We start from the raw sequence: 16,416 nt of genomic DNA, 5'->3' as shown, positions 1-16,416 counted from the left end.
TTTATATCAAATGTCTTCAATTTGGATTTTTTCGTTTCATTAAACACAGGGGCGGCATTTCACCATTTCATTTGGGGGGTCCAGTTTCTTAAATATGTATAACCCCAAAGCGAAACCAAACACACATTAGCTAACAAGAAGTTGTCATAAAATCGGTTTAATATGAATAAAATTAATGTTTAGAAACAATTAAAATTTTGATTCATTGACTAAAAAGTTATCATACAAAACATCTTGCTACTAAAGTTTTTATACCTTTTGGAAAAGTTATAATGCTTGATTTTTGGAATTCGGAAGAGCAGGGGAATCATGTTACTAATTTATCAGTGCCCAATATCGTGCTGTTTTGCCAGTTTAGCTAAATGGAAAAGGTTTTTTTTCCCTTTGCGCTTCGAAAATATTTCTCTAACTTCCTGAGACATAAAAAAAAAAATCTTTCTCTACTAGCTGAGCTGTTTGTAATAGTTAAAAAATAATTGAAGTATTACAAAGTTATGTATGAAAACACTTTTTATATCTTGCTCTTCAAAATCACCCAGGCTACTTCAAAAACTGTGAGGGGCTTTAACTTTTCATGATTGAATAATCTAGTCATGTCGGCACTCGCAGTTTCAATGAGATATCATCTGCCTCCAGCTCTGTTATTCACTATTCCAGACTGATGAGTCCATAACAAGGGCGAAACTGCAGTCTCTGGATGAGAAAACCATTCTGTCGGTATATTGCTTGCAATTTTTCTTGCCTCATGCTAAAAATTTTACTCACCGTTGAAACATTTTATTTTTCGTTTTCAAAATCCAATCCAAATAACCATAATCCCAGCCAACCATACAGAAAAATAATTATCATCAAATCTTGTGTTAATTTCATTCGAAACTGAATCTATTACTTCATACAAAATATTCAAAAATCAATGTTTGACTTCACATCATCATGTGAATTTTTGTCACTTTTTTTTTTTTTTGCGCCTCTTTAAAATTGACTCGGAGGAAGAATTTTTTGGGAAAACTTCGATTGATTGAAATATACATCTGTAAAAAGTCTATTATCAGTTTCAATTGTAGTAGTACGGTGCACAGATCAATTGTAGATTGAACTGTGGTTTGAATAGTCGAGTAGCGGATTGAAGATATAGATTTTGAGAGAGTAAAGCATTTTTCAAAAACCTTTTCCAGATGCGAACAAAGTGGATAAAAATTCAAACGAAGTCATACATCCTAAAGGGCATGAGCTTTTTTACCATTGAAAGAATCGTTTTGCAATAATTCTTCCAGTCGTCAAATTGCTGCCTTGAAGTTAGAGAAATGTTTTGATCGTTTTAACGCTTGAAGATTATCTTGTGTCACTCCGCGATTGCATAATTATAGAGCCCCATAAAAGGTATTTGGTTGATATGTCTTTTTTTTTCAATAATCACATGCATTTTTAAAAAGTTTCTATGAAAGCATTATAATGTATTGAGCAGCTGAAACTTGTTTTGAGCAGAAGAAAGCGAGGAACACTCATTAAATAAATATACAGTCGACTCCCGCTACAACGCGATTCAACTTACGCGAAATGGCTACAACGCGAATTTTCCACGAGCAACGAATTTTAGAGCTGACGCAAGCGAATTTCTCTTCCACAACATGAATTTCTTTAGAAGGAAGTATCGGCTTCGTTATTGATAACTAAATATATATTTTGTGAATGTTATTACATCCCATTAGCATCACACTGACCATCGAAAGTTCCTACATCAAACTAGTCTAGGAATCACGTTGTTAGTGCATAAAAAAACCGCTCAGCATATTTCTTTTTTTTTTCATTCTAAACATTAAAGTTGATGAAATATAATGGCACTTAGTGAGCTGTTTAATCTAAAGTTTATGAAGATGGGTGGGGGGGGGATAAAGTTTCTGACAATAAAAAGATTACAATTCTCGATATAGACAACTACTAAACGTTGACGGTAGCAATGCAATAAGTATGAGTGAATCTTCCATGCGTACAATTAAAAGTCAAAACAAAATGATATCCGTATAAGTTCAGAACTTTGTTTCAATGTTAAAGCTTGCAGAGTCTGAGTAAAGTGTATGAAAATGGAAGCTGCTCTTGCATTGTGGATTACAGAGATTGGGAAGAGGGGTTTGTTGCCATAAATGGAAACGTTATAAAAGAAAAGGTGAAGGAACCGTATTTTAAAATGTATTCAATAAAAAATAACGATCTGATTATGCAGCATAAATCTTCATCATCTTCATTTTTTAACTCATAAATATTATTACCATATCTATTGTACAGTACTATTATAGTGCAGCATTTTATTATTTCTACATACTGTACGTACCGTGTTGTTTTATTTTATCAATCATTCTTTTTGTGCATTTTAACTATTTAATGTTGAATAAAACAGCTTTTTTATTTTTTAAATATAGTAAAAGTTGAGTTCTTTATGTAAGAAACTGTAATGTATAGTTGAGGAATGCTTTAAAGCAGTTTGAGGGTTGCTTACAAATGTCTAAAAAATTTGGTACGTTTCTAAAAAGTGTTTATGCATACATTTTCCCACAACGCGAAATTTCGACTTACGCGAGGAGTCTTGGAACGCATCCTTTGCATAAGTCGGGACTCGACTGTACACTTAAAAATGAGAGTAAAAGTGAATGTAAAATATCAAGGAATTTTTTAGTGAAAACCATGCAGCCACACCACTTTTCACGAGCCATGGTGATACCATCGTTACACTGGGCACACAAGTGTGAAATATTTAGCCAATATAAGGGAATGTCTTCTTTAGTTAAAATTAACCATTGTTCTCTATCAGTTGTCTATGTTGTGAAAAAGCCGAAAATACTTCACGAATTTCTAAGTCATCATCCAAATAACGAAAAACACTTTTTCTAGTCTGAGAATGTGTCGAGTTTCATCAAATAGTTGCTGAGAACTAGCGAGATTTCCTTTCATGAACATTGATTTCCGACTTACATAAATTGAATTCACCCACTTTCTATAATTCTGCTCAAAAAATTTGGGGGTGCGACCGCCCCCTCTTGACCCCCCTATTTGCCGCCCCTGATTAAGCATCGCCCTAAATTTTACTAAAATGAGTTTTTCTGAAAATATAGAAGTTCCAGTATTTTCGAAGATGAAGATACCGAAAATCCAGTAAAATACCGGAACACAATCACCCCTGGTTTAAGGGTGAAAAGTGTCACGGAGGGAAGAAATCAAAACAGAGATTGACTGTTCTTCTGTGTGCCAATAGTACAGGAACACATAAAATTCAACCTCTTGTTATCGGCAAATCTTTGAAGCCAAGGTGCTTCAAGAATGTGAAAAGACTTCCTGTGGAATATAAAGCCAATAAAAAGGCTTGGATGACGTCTAAATTTTTTTCTGAATGGTTGCTGAAGTTAGATAAGGAAATGAAGAAGAGGAAGAAAAAAATTGCATTGTTGATTGATAATTGCTCCGCTCACACCTCAATTCCAAAACTACAATGAGTTGAAATTGTTTTTTTTCCCGGCCAACTGCACTTCCATATTGCAGCCACTCGACATGGGCATAATTAAATGTTTTAAAGGATACTATAGGAGACGTTTGGTAGAATCGATACTTCTGGGGATTGAAAATAAAGTGGAAGACCCTTTTAAAGCTGTAAATGTTAAGGACGCAGGTGACTTTATTGCTGGAAGTTGGTGGGCAGTAACAGAGAAAACCATTCTGAATTGTTGAAAAAAGGCCGGTTTAGGTGTCTTAGAAGATAAAATGTTATCTGATTGTGATGAAAATTCCTCAGACTGTGATATTTTATATGATCAGGAAATAGTTTTGAATCTCCAAACATCTGTGTCCCAACTCGAGGAAAAAATGGGCAAAAAATATGAAGTGATTGTGGAGGATTATTTGACAGCAGATGACGATCTTACTGTTTTCGCAGGAGTTACAGATGAAGAAATTCTCTCTGAAATTACTGGTGAGATGGAACATAGTGGAGAAGAAGAGGATGATGATGATAATACGAATCCATCAGTCCTTATTGTCGACACAGGAAGCACTTTAATCAGTCAAATCTCTGCGGACATTTTTTTTTCAAGTTTTCCATCCACAAACGAGGATCATTTTCGTACTTTGGACTCAATGTATACCTTGTTGGTTGACTTAACAGTCAAAAAAGCGGCCAAACAAACAAAAATATTGGATTTTTTCAATAAAAACGGATTTGAGGTATGTTTACGAGCTTATTTTCGGAATTTATTTCAATTGATAGTAATATTTAATCATAAATAACACCTTGCCAATAAATGTATTACATATATACTATATATAAAAAAATATTTACACCTAGGTAATGCATATACTATAACATTTAAATAAAAAAACCTATTGTATTATCAAAATATATAGGCCCTCGATATAACAATATATTCCTCTACAACAATATATTTCTTTGGTCCCCAAAATATCGTTATAGGGGCATTCCAAGGTATTTTTGACATTTATGTAGAGTCCGTAACGTGACCTTTTATGCCATTACTTTTTAATTTACTGTTTGATTAGCACGTTATTTTATTTTGATCTTTTCCTACCAACACACTAGCTCAAATTAAAATAATTTGCAAATCAAACGGTAAATTAAAAAGTTATGGCAAAAAAAGGTCACGTTACGGACTCTACATAATGTCCAAAATACCGTGGAATGCCTCTATAGCGAGGTTTTACTGTATCTTAAAATTAGTATACATAGTAAAAAGTAAGTAATAAAAATCAATCTCTCCCCAGCCCCTCCCTTGAAAAATTTCTGGATCTGTCCTTGGCTGTGGCAATCTGCTTTTTGAATTTTTCGATATTCAGTACACAATGTTAAGAGGAAAACAAATAAAATATCTAATAATGGAGGCTTTTAGGGCCGGTGTCAATAATGTTTTAAGATTCTGGGCTGTTGTGCCGTGGTCTGAGTGTTGTTACCCCCCCCCCCCCCCAAAAAAAACAATTTTTTTGGAAAAGTATTTGATTTTTCATAAAATTACTTGGTTTTAAATAAAATTATTTGATTTTTCACTAAATTATTCGATTTTTCACAAAACTACTTGGTTTTAAATAAAATTACTTTATTTTTCGCAAAATTATTTGATTTTTCACAGAAAACGGATCCTGTAAAAAATTCTCAACAGATCCCTGCTATTACAGTGAAGCATCAGTTAGCCAAAAACTTCAACAAGTCGAAGTTAATCTCTATTCCCATCTGAATTAATATCATTTATCTTTCATAAGCCAAATTTTGCACAGTTGAAAAATATTCGATAAGCCGAATTTCATACCCTTTGTTAGATTTTTCTTGTAACTTCGTAAGTCAAAGTCGTGTTCTCTCCCAAATAGTATGAACAAAAAGAAAGGCATCAAAATGTGTTTGGACAAAGTAAATCTAATAAATCTCAGACAATAAATTTACAAATTGAGTGGAGCTTTTTTACAAAAGAAAATGAGCATTTAATGAAATAGATTTTATGGATTTTGTTGCTGTTGATAAAGGAATTTAGGTCAGAGTACCCAACTGATAAAGATATGGATACAGATGTGACCCCCCCCCCCCCATTTGGCAACATCCAAATTTGTATTATTTAAGGCGTTTACTTGTTAGCGGTCCATGTTGGATAGATTCTTGTTTTTTCATGCAATATACCTTCTAGGAAAACTTATTTTGTGTTGGTTTAGATTCAACAGTTGTGTTTTGATGAATAAATATTAAAGAATGCCAGTTTCTTTAAACTTAATCGTTAATTAAGAGTAAAATCCAACTTGGGGTGTGTCTCAGTAAGGCGCATTGTTTCATATGTTGTGTTTCAGACTGAGTGTGAAGATTTATACAATAAAAACTTAAGTTTTTATTTTAGAATTTAAAAAAAAAAAACTCACTTCTGAAATTCTTTGTTTTTACAAAATCTTGAGGGTTTCTTGTAGTTTTTTTTATATTTACTGCACGTAAATTTATTTTATAAAAAAGTACAGTTATTTTACTCTAAAAGTTCATTCTGATCAATGCAAATAACTATTCAAGCATATTCTCTAAACGTGCCTCCTTTAGGTACTGAATTTCTGAAAATAAGTTGACTCTACGATTTTATAAAAATATGAAGGTGTTATCTTATGTAAAATATTGTAGATATTTTTAGTAGGCAATTTGAAATTATTTTTGGATAGCAAATTAATGTATGGTATTTTTGTATTGTTTATGTTTGGGATGTTCTGTCGAGACATTTTTACCTTTCATACATCAAAATTTAAATAACCAAGCATTTTTTTAGCTGAAATAGTTATATTTATGGGATGGTTTCTGCTTTAAACATCGCATATTGAATCGCTTTGCTCTTTTTTAGTAGAGTATGAAAATTGTTTTTGTTCGACAAAATTCATGTTGGAAAATAGCTTTAATTTCTATTGGTACATTATTTCTTTGGTGAGCTGTGATAGTAATTTGTTAATTTAAGCATTTTAAATACCTACTAATAATTTTTCTTTGTGTACAAAAGCTTTCTAATAGTTTTGAAGCAAATATTCACCATGTTTTTTGCTGTGGTTTTATGTTGTTTTTACGTATATTGTCTTTTGAAGCGCTTAGATCATGTTTTTTCATCTGAATTTTTTCTGTTGGCGCTAAAAAAGAAAGAACGATGTATGACATATGTCGTCACACATTGTTTTCTTTACGACGCTTTCTTGGCGCCAACAGGAAAAGTTGCCAAGGGTAGGGTATATGACATTAGTTCCAAGATATGTTATCATGCACAAGCAAAAATATACTAATTTTTTGGTAAGTAACTACTTATATTTCAGCATAGAAACTTAATTTGTTTTCCAAACTATAAAAACTTATGAATTTTACATTACACGCTAAGTATGTCAAGTAGATATATAATCTTCTAGTAGATATATAATCAATCTATAAAATTTTATCAGTTTTTGCTCAAATTATAAATATAAAGAGTTTCAGTCATAACATTTCATTTTCTTCCAGTTTCAAAAGGCCGAATTTTTGGTAAGTTGTATTATTTTCGCTTTCCTTGCAACTTTGACTTATCAAAGTTTCACTGTAGGTTTTTAAAAATTTATTTTAACAACAATGGAAAAAAGGAACATCAATAATATATTGTGATGGGGGCTCCAAAAAGATTAAATTCACCACTAATGGGGGAAAGGTTTAATTATACTTTGAGTTAAAAAAATTTATTTGGTTCAGAAAAGTATACGTAGTATCAGGGTTGGGTTTTTTGCCGGCAAAAAGGTATTTTTGCCGGGACAGTGGAAAAAACCATGGCAAAAATGGAAAAATCCGGCAAAAATGGAAAAAACGGCAAAAACCTAATTGCAAATAAAGTTGCATTATAATCAAGAAATAGTGACAATATAATAGAAATAATGCACTTTAATATTTTAGTTATGTCTCTCCATGTTACTTCTAATTTATAAGGTGAAAAATAAATTAAAAACAAATGTTGGGATTGCAAAACGTAAGATTTTAAATGTTTGCTAAAGCAATTTTTTTCAGAATGAGCCTACTTTTATTTTATAGTTGTATCTTGATTAAGTATACTTTATATAGATATTTAGTATTCTGTAAAAATGCTATAATAAACAAGCTAAATACATTTTCATTGTAAGTTAATTATTTGTCTTAGATGTTAATAACTGAAATTTTATGTTAATGTTTAAAAATTTAAAAGTAAAAATGCTCCATAACTTTAAAAGTAAGTTAAACCTTAAATTTTTTTAAACTATAAAAATGATTGAATTAAAATTTTATCAAAATCTTTTCATGCTTTTACTTTTATATAAAAAGGAAAAAAACTGTCCGTAAGTTGTTAAAACAAAATCTATTTTTGCCACTTTGGCAAAAACTGGCAAAAACCTATTTTTGCCGGGCGGTAAAAACCGTGGTTTTTTCCGCCCCTGGCAAAAACTTGCCAACCCTGCGTAGTATTTACTTAAGTTTCTACACTTTTGAATTTGAAAGATTTATTCTTCAAAACTTTCATCCTGCTTATTTGAATAATACAGAAAATCCCCTTATGAGCAAAAAAAAAAAAAAAAAATTAGCTCACTAATTTACAACAATTCCTTTTGGAAATTTATAAACCTCCACTTAGTGGTTTAGCGTGAAATTGCAGTTTATAGAAGGATTAGTTTCACTTGCCTGGAAACCCCACATTAAAGTTTGAATCGAAACAGAACTTTGGAAGCACATGTAAAGTATGAGTTTGAATTCTTTTGAAAGAAAGAAAAACCCTAAGCAACAAACAAAATATCGACAGGAGAAACAACATAGTTTGTAAGATTTAGAAGTATAAAAGAATATTTTTAAGAATTAAAAGCTACCAAGAAACTAATACCTTCAAAATCAGTTCAAAGGCATACTTTTATCAAAATAGAAATAAAATTAAGTCTTTCAGAACGAAAGAAAAATTTTTTTTTAAAACTATTTAACAGAAGAAAGTAAAAAAGGTAATTAAAAAAACTTTTGCAAACAGTTTTTTAAAGGAAAGACAGCAATTGACATGCAACAATAAAGCAATGAAAAAATTATCACGCAGAAGTGTGTTTTGAAGTAAATAAAATCTCACCTTTCATCTACTTTAAAAATTTGTTCATTTTGTCGCTGCAAAGAGCCGCACTGTATGATCTGGATGATCTGCATAACATGAATTATATACATATGCAGTTAAAAATTTGATTTTCAGTTATCTCAAGTAATGTTGATAACAACTAACTGATGTAACATAGTATAAAATTTAACGCAAACGTCAACGCATTTACACATACATGACTAAAATGTTGGGTATTTTCAATTGAAAACGAGTGCAGAAAATACGAAATAATCTAAACATATTGCAGCTAACATGTTGCAGGCTGATCACCGTAACTTAACTCCCTGTTCCAACCTCTGGAAATGATACCGTCATATAAAATACCCAACGTAAAACGTAGAATAGCGAAAACACATCTACCGAACCGACAGAACTTTGACTTGCAGGTACAGTTACAGTTAAATAAGTCATCTGTTCTGCCAAAAAAAAACTAGATGGCTTTACTTGAGTTTTCTGCCGAATGACGAATTAATACTATTCCGTTCCCTTTGTTAGAAAAATTCTTCGCCAGAATATTCGCAACTCCAATAAACTATAGGGGGCTCTGCAGCAACTGTCTAATGGCGGATGAAAAAGGTAAAAGAAACGCATGCCGTAGCTTATAACTTTGCTTTGCCGCTTAGGGAATGACATTAATTTTTCATCGTGTTTGTGGGAAGCTTTCTTTTCTATTCCTCTGAAATCAGATTATGCCACAAACTGTCTGAAGCCTGTAATTTACCTCAAAGAAAAGACGTGGAACGGAATGTTTTACCTTTTTCTTTCGCAAGGTAGCGTATTCGAGCTTTGGAGTTGCGAATGGTCCGCAGCTCATAAAATTTCTATGAGCGGTTAATATATCTTTAAAATTAAAAAATAAAATTGCACTTTATCTATCCCCTATGCTACAAATAAATGACAGTTATAATCGAGAGGAGTGGGACAGCACTGAATTAATGCCGAAATAAAAAGTGAAATTTTTTCATCTATCCGCTGTTGGAGTGAGGTGCTGAATAAGAATCGTGGATTTGTCGCGCAGATAAAACGTGAAGGTGAATATAGGTGCAAAGGTAGCAGTATGGATATGGTATAGGTGCAAATGTAGCAGCATCTAGCGTACGCCGCTCTGCGGCGTACGCTAGAGAGCTAATATCCCAACTTTGCCCTTGATCCTTGACTTGAGGTTCTTTTGGTTCAGCGGTTTAAGCATTGGATTAGCATCACAAAGGTCCGTGGATCAAACCCCGCCACGGACACGTCGCTCACCTTGCATGTACAAGTACATTAAGGTGGGTCAAAAAGAAAAAAAAATTTCGAAATGTTAAGGGGCAGAGGATTAAAAAGGTGCTAAATGGTCTCAAACCAACATGTGTGAAATTTTATTTCATTCTGTTAAGTCTTTTTGCCTCCGGATTAAGTTTGAAGTTTGGATTTCCTTACCCAAATAGGATACGTTCCATGTAGGATTGCAATAATGATAAATATTACTTAGTTTACAGTAACAAGTGATAAAACTTTCAATTTGCACCTGGTTTAAATTCACACTTGCCATTTTAGGTGTTGAAATTGGCTGAAATGTGTGAGTTTGATCAAATGCTTTCTGCCTACTGTGCAACATAAATGAGTAAGGGATGCTAAATCTACCTCTTGAAATGCAGCAGCAGTCTTTTGAAATCCTATCTGAAAATAACTAAGGAAATAATCAGAATCATTTTACCAAACTATTAAATTGCTATTTGACACTTCATCTTGCAAATGCAAAGATATTAACGACTACATTTGTCCGGAAAAAAAATAAATAAAATAAGAGAGGGAGAGAAATCGCAGCTTCTCAGTCTCAAGAAGAAAGGGAAGACAGTTTTAGTATCATTACTTCATCACATATCTTCTATCGGATACGAACAGTGAGGATGAATTCAAGGGAACTTTACAAGTTTGAAACTACAAGTGTTTATATCGAAATTTACTACTACAAGCAATACAGTGGACTTTAATTTGCTTTCACGGGCATGTGATAGATACGAAGTATCAGACAGGTTTAGAGTCAGGGGCGTGCACAGGAGAGGGGGGAAGGGACAACTGTTGGCCCGGGCCCGAGCCTGAGGGGGGCACAATATTTTTAGTATAAGGGGTGAAATACAGGGGCAAACAACATGGAGGGGGGCCGTAAATGTCATTTGTGACGGGCCCCGAAATTTCTGTACACGCTCCTGGCTGGAGTAACTATTGCTTCAGCAGTACTTTACCCCACCACTTCAGAAATTATTGAGAAAAACATGCTTCGTCGGAATCGTAGAATAGCACGAAAATCTGCCCTGGCAAGAGCCAAAGCCTAGCAAAATGTCTCATGTTCTTTGCCTAACTCGTTCTAATCGAATTCTACGGTCGTGTATATCAGTGGAATCTCCTTCTGAATATTTAAAAATTCTTGCAATATAAGTCGCCAAAGTTAAGGCTCTAATCTGGTTTACTATTAAAAGTTACTCTTTATGTGCAGATTAGCTCTGCAGTTGTTCAAAATCACTGCAACTAGATATTTATCCACTGAGTTGAAGTGCAAAATAGATCCCTTAATCCAAAGAAACAGTGTTTTCGCATGTCCTAAAAGTCAATTTATTGCAATGCTGATACACATTTTGGAACAGCATATCCGTGAATTGGCAGCCCGTTGGATTTTAGAAGCTCGTAGTGCTCAGCAAAATAGATTCCCAAAAGACAAATATTTTACATCCTTGTTGTTTAATTTGATGCAGAATCTTACATTGATCTCAATGACTGGAAAAATGTGTCTGAGCCAACAATACTGAAATCAATCTCTGAAGAAGATAGTCAACTCTTTGTTTCAGGTGAAAAAGAACTGTTTACTATGTCTGCTATGTCATATACACAGGCTATTGAAAGGCAAGGGGGGGGCACCAAGGGGGTTCATGGAGCAGACTGCGGCATTAAAATTTTTAAGAGGGTTGATTTTAGATTTTTGACCATATTTTTTTGGGGAAGGGGGACTCTCGTTCAGGTGGATACTTCCCTGTATTGGGGGAGGGGGGTTGCATCATCACCCTTTAGGGATGGGTATCCCTGCGGAAGGTCAGTTAAAATTACATAAGCTTTAACTAAATTGTGTAAAAAGAGAAGCTTTTTTAAGAACCAACTGGAGTCCCGGAAACTTATGCCAAAACTATATAGTGAGGACTTTCAAGCTAATTTTAAGATGAATAATTTTAATTTTGAAAATTAATGATTATCGTAAACGTGTTCGTAAATAAATGATTAATACTTAGACCACCTAAAGTAGTTATATATATTTGTAATTTTATTTTCCGTTTTTTAATGAAAATAGATTTTTCCCCTTAAATACCGGTTTTTCAAACTCAATCCGGAGGCAGAAAATGAACTCCTAATTGAATGAAATTTTATATATAATCTTAAAACATCATTTGGCACCTTTTTTCTTGCCCTGCCCGATGGAAATCGGAAACTTTTTTTTTTTTACCATAGGACGATGACCCAACCTAATGTACATCTGCCCACCACATTTTGGTGACTCGGGCGTTATTCAGCCTCCACTTAGAGATACCAAACTTTAAGAATTGAGAAGGGCACCTCAAGTATAAAGCTGTTACATTTGATAGACTAGCCAACTAATGCAGAGCTCATTGGCTTCTGGTGCTCTAAAAAATGTGTGTGTGGGGAGGAGGGTCAAAGGATTTGCTGGGGAGGATGGTTGGTGCCACCCTAAACCTTTTTTTTTTTCAATGTGCCAATAATTGAATTTTTACGTCATTATTGATTTAAAAAAAATTAGACACGGTCTCAAAAATCGAGACAGATGGCCACAGTCGATTACCTCTTTCCAATTCAAAACTCCGTTTTAATTTTATGAAGTAATAACATGAGAAAAATATAAAACGCACACTTATATTCACAATTCTTTTTAAACGCATAAACCGATCAATTTTATTATTTTTCGGTTGATCGTTATTCTTGAACTTGGAAAAGTGGAGGAACCCTTTACTTTTGAGGAGGGGGGCAGGTGCTCCCCCCCCCGTATGAGCCACCTGTGGCCAGCTCTGTCGGAATCCTCCCGACTCTCTCTTATCGCCTGTTATACAAGGCCTACCGATGTGAAAATTAAAGATTTTTCAGGAAACGCAAAAAAAAAAAAAAAAAAGAACTTTTGGCGTACACGTGTTTTTATTTTGGATATACCCAATCTTAGCCCCGCTCCTCCACCTTTTTTTGTAATTCGAATTTTTTGGAGGGGAAAGCAACAGTGCCAGATATTAAAATTTTTCGAGATGGGCAAAAAACTTGATATTGTGGCGTATCGCTCTATTTATCTTACTTCAAGATTCCTCATCAAGTTTTATTTATTTATTTCCAAGCGTGGAAAAGAGAAGATTTCATTACATCTAAGATAAGTTTAAGACTAAGAAGTTCATGATGTGCAACTTATTACCTTGAAGCAAAATGGATAACAAAAGTTACCAACTTAAAACACCAATTTTAATGCATCCGGTTACGACAGAAGAATGACGGAAGTAGGGGAGCATTGCCGGAAGTTCCCCCGGAAATTTTTCGAAATCGTAAAAACACTTTTTTAGTCAATCTTTTCCGGATATAAAGAGAACTAGGGGATGCGCGTTTGGAGAAATGGGGCTGCCTGTAAGGAATTTTCAAAATTTAAGCAAAATATTGCAATTTCTGGTATAGATACGTAAGGAATAGGAGAGCTTTGAATTCCCTCTGAAACTTTTTCAACTTGAAGTTAATTTTGGGTTATCTTTGATGACGTTAGGAGATCGGCATTCCTTTAGGTAACTGAAACTAAAGTTCTAAATACGAAATTTGTAGCTATCTTTACGCTAAGGAAGCTAGGAAGACTTGAGGGATCTCTCTTGAAATATTTAGAAACTGAAGCATAATTCAGGACGTGTTTAGTAATGATATAGGAAAAGGGAAGGAAAGGAGATAACCTGGTGAATTTGTTTTCAAAATTAAAGTCAATTTTATACCATCTTTGGTAAGGAAAAGTTCCAGGATCCTCCCCTGAAGGGTTTTGCAAATTTAAAAATGCAATTTAAGGTTATCTTTGGAGACGTTTAAATGGCAAGAGGCAGTTAGGGATCTCCCTCCAAGATTTCATATAACTGAAATCTTAAAGGCGTTATTTTGGGCAAAAACAATAGGGCAGGGGTGGTGGCTTAGGAAATTTTCTCCAGAAATGTTTTGAAACTGATATCCTAGAAGCGCATTTATTTATGTTATCTTCTATGACGTCAAGAAAAGAGTCTGGATTCGGGAGCTGCTCCCGGGATTTTATGACATATTGAAGTTTCAAAGACGCAATTTTAAGCTATAAGTTCAGGAGATAAAGTGGGAAGGAGTGCTCTCTCTCAGGTATTTAGCAAAACTGAAGGTTTATAAATGCACTTTAAGCAAAAGTGTCCAAAGGAGAAGGGTGCACCATTGTCAAACTCAACGAAGTTCCCCCTTAGAACGAGAGCTACACCAAACAGAAAAGAATCCCTAAAAATTCAATGGTGCAGCCTGCGCCATGACCCTTGGTGGGAAGAGAGAGTTTTATTTTTTTTTTTTTTAATTTGAAGGCTAAGAACTTATTTTCGAATAAACTCCAAATTAATAACTAAACGTTATTTTGAATTTCTTGCGGGGAGAAAAATTAAGGGCGTAGGCATTTTGAAGACTCCTATTTTCAGACTGACTAGAAAAAAAGGGTTACTAAAGGAAAGAAAGGAGAAAGTGATTTGATCTGTATCTGTTGAAAATTTTTTAATCTAAAGATTTCTTAAAAGAATTAAGAATCCCCTCCCCCCTCCCCAATTATTTCTTTGTTATAACCTCGTTCTCCTGAGACACATTCTTTTCTTTTCCTGAGTAAGGGACTCAGAGACCTCCTTACCCCTTCTGGTTACTCCCCTGCCTCGTATCTTAAGTATTTTTGTTGTTATTATTATTATCATCATTATTTATTTATTTATTTATTTATTTCAAGAATCTGCAACATGCGTCGCAGATTCTTGAGAAAATCTGCAGACTTGTGCCACATATTTTGAGATATTATCCACAGGTAGCATGCACTTGTATTTTAATCTCTCTCGGGGCCGATTTAAATATTTCGAATATTTTAAATTTGTATCTTGCAGACAATTTCTTTATAATTGATCAGCGTCGCCGGCTGTTGAAACAAAATTCACTATCGTTTTCATTACTAGAGGAAAAAAAACTGTTCTGAACCACACAAATAGTAATTTGTACTTGGTTTAACTGAATTTTTTTTCGTAAAAGTACTTTGGATCAATAGGCTACGAATTCGATCCAAAATAGGAACAAACATACAACTCTTTTGATACAATCAATCGTACTTTCAGAGCAAAAAGAACTTAGTAGTATTTATTTTTATAATCTTTTCTTTATTCTTTATTGCATTTTTACTTTGATCTTCTTGTTTTTGAGTTTCAGAAGTTGGCTAGTGTGCTATCGCGCGATTACGATGTTTGTTGGAAAAAAGTGATATGACATTTTGAATATCAGTCGACTTTAATATGAAAGCAAAGCAAAACAAAGAATTTTTAGAAAATTTGACCCGGCTTCCTGGGGAAGTTATTCGTCTTCTGCGTTTGTCAGAACTGATTTTCAGAAATTATTAGGCTTTTAAGGGTAAAATTAGGATTCAGATGCATATCAGGTAGTCCTAACTGCTGAGCAGCGGACCCGCACCAAAAATTAAACTAGAAGGACCTGATATTCTTACCGATTTCTGTTAAAAAGCTATTCGTATTAGAAAAAATAATAAATGGATCAATTAATTAAGCAGAACAAATGATGAAAAAATTAAATCAATCAATTAAAAATATATATATTGTAAGATGTTTTTACCCGACTGCGCGTGCGCGACGCAAAGGAGGGTAATGTGTTTATCAGTCTATGTATGTATGTCTTATCCTATGTGGCGTTCTAGGGGCTAAACGTCTTGGTCAATTTTTGTAATTCTTACGTCAATCTATTTGTCTTAACCTTGGGAGTGTCACTAAACACATGACAGTAATCAAAATTCACCATATCAACAACCAGTTGCCATATTTTGTCAGTTCGGGATCGGCGCACGTTTGGTGCTGCACACTGTGTCGCACGCTCCCTGTGTGCGACAAATGCAGGTAGTTTTTGCTGCCTGAATTTTTTTGCTTACTAAGTCTACTAATTGGGATCTCAGTGGCCGAGTGGTCTAGGCGATTGCTTCTCCCACTTGAGGCGGTGGGTCAAGATACCCTCGCTTCGGATGCACTCTCCCCTCTTTCTGATGTAAATTCTTTCATGTGTTCTTTATTTGTATTCTGTACTGTAATAAAAAGTATGTTGCATGGGTTTTTTTGCCTTGATTCAAGGGACTGCGTTTCGCGACGTGTACTTTCCGACAGGCTTTTTTAGTTTTGCGAGAAAGATTTGACTGACGACGTTTCCGATTTCGCGTCATCATGAGTTATACAGGCTGTTTATACAGCTGTGCTGTGGTTGACTTAAGTTCGCGCATTTTTACCGAAGGTCAAGCACATGTAGCTTTAAGCGGAAGTTAGATCCCTAGAGGGACTAATTATCAGTAGTTTAGACCACCGCAAGTTACTTAATAGACCTCACGATAGAAACAAACTCTCTCAATGAAATGACAAGATTGCGAAATGTACCGTATCATAATCTTAATAAATAAGTCAATAAAAATTAACTAAAAAGTGTCAAATAAAAAATTATTAAATAAAAACAAAAAACCCGACTGCGTAAAAACCAAAAAAACTAA

General features: G+C 34.1%; 1 protein-coding gene across 1 annotated transcript in view; it reads right to left on the bottom strand.

Annotated features, from left to right (window-relative positions):
* Nucleotides 1-8,984, bottom strand: part of LOC129218349 (alpha-1,6-mannosyl-glycoprotein 2-beta-N-acetylglucosaminyltransferase-like) — a 44,126-nt gene extending 35,142 nt beyond the window's left edge. The window contains exon 1 of the mRNA XM_054852593.1: nt 8,601-8,984. Within this exon, the coding sequence (XP_054708568.1) occupies nt 8,601-8,607 (7 nt within the window). The 5' untranslated portion in view covers nt 8,608-8,984. The remainder of the gene's footprint in view (nt 1-8,600) is intronic.
* Between the last annotated feature and the right edge of the window lie 7,432 nt (nt 8,985-16,416).

The sequence above is a fragment of the Uloborus diversus genome, chromosome 3, assembly GCF_026930045.1.
Source record: "Uloborus diversus isolate 005 chromosome 3, Udiv.v.3.1, whole genome shotgun sequence".
In the NCBI taxonomy this organism is placed as follows: domain Eukaryota; kingdom Metazoa; phylum Arthropoda; class Arachnida; order Araneae; family Uloboridae; genus Uloborus; species Uloborus diversus.
The sequence above is the reverse complement of the archived record's forward strand: the minus strand, read 5'-3'. Positions and strand labels throughout refer to the sequence as shown.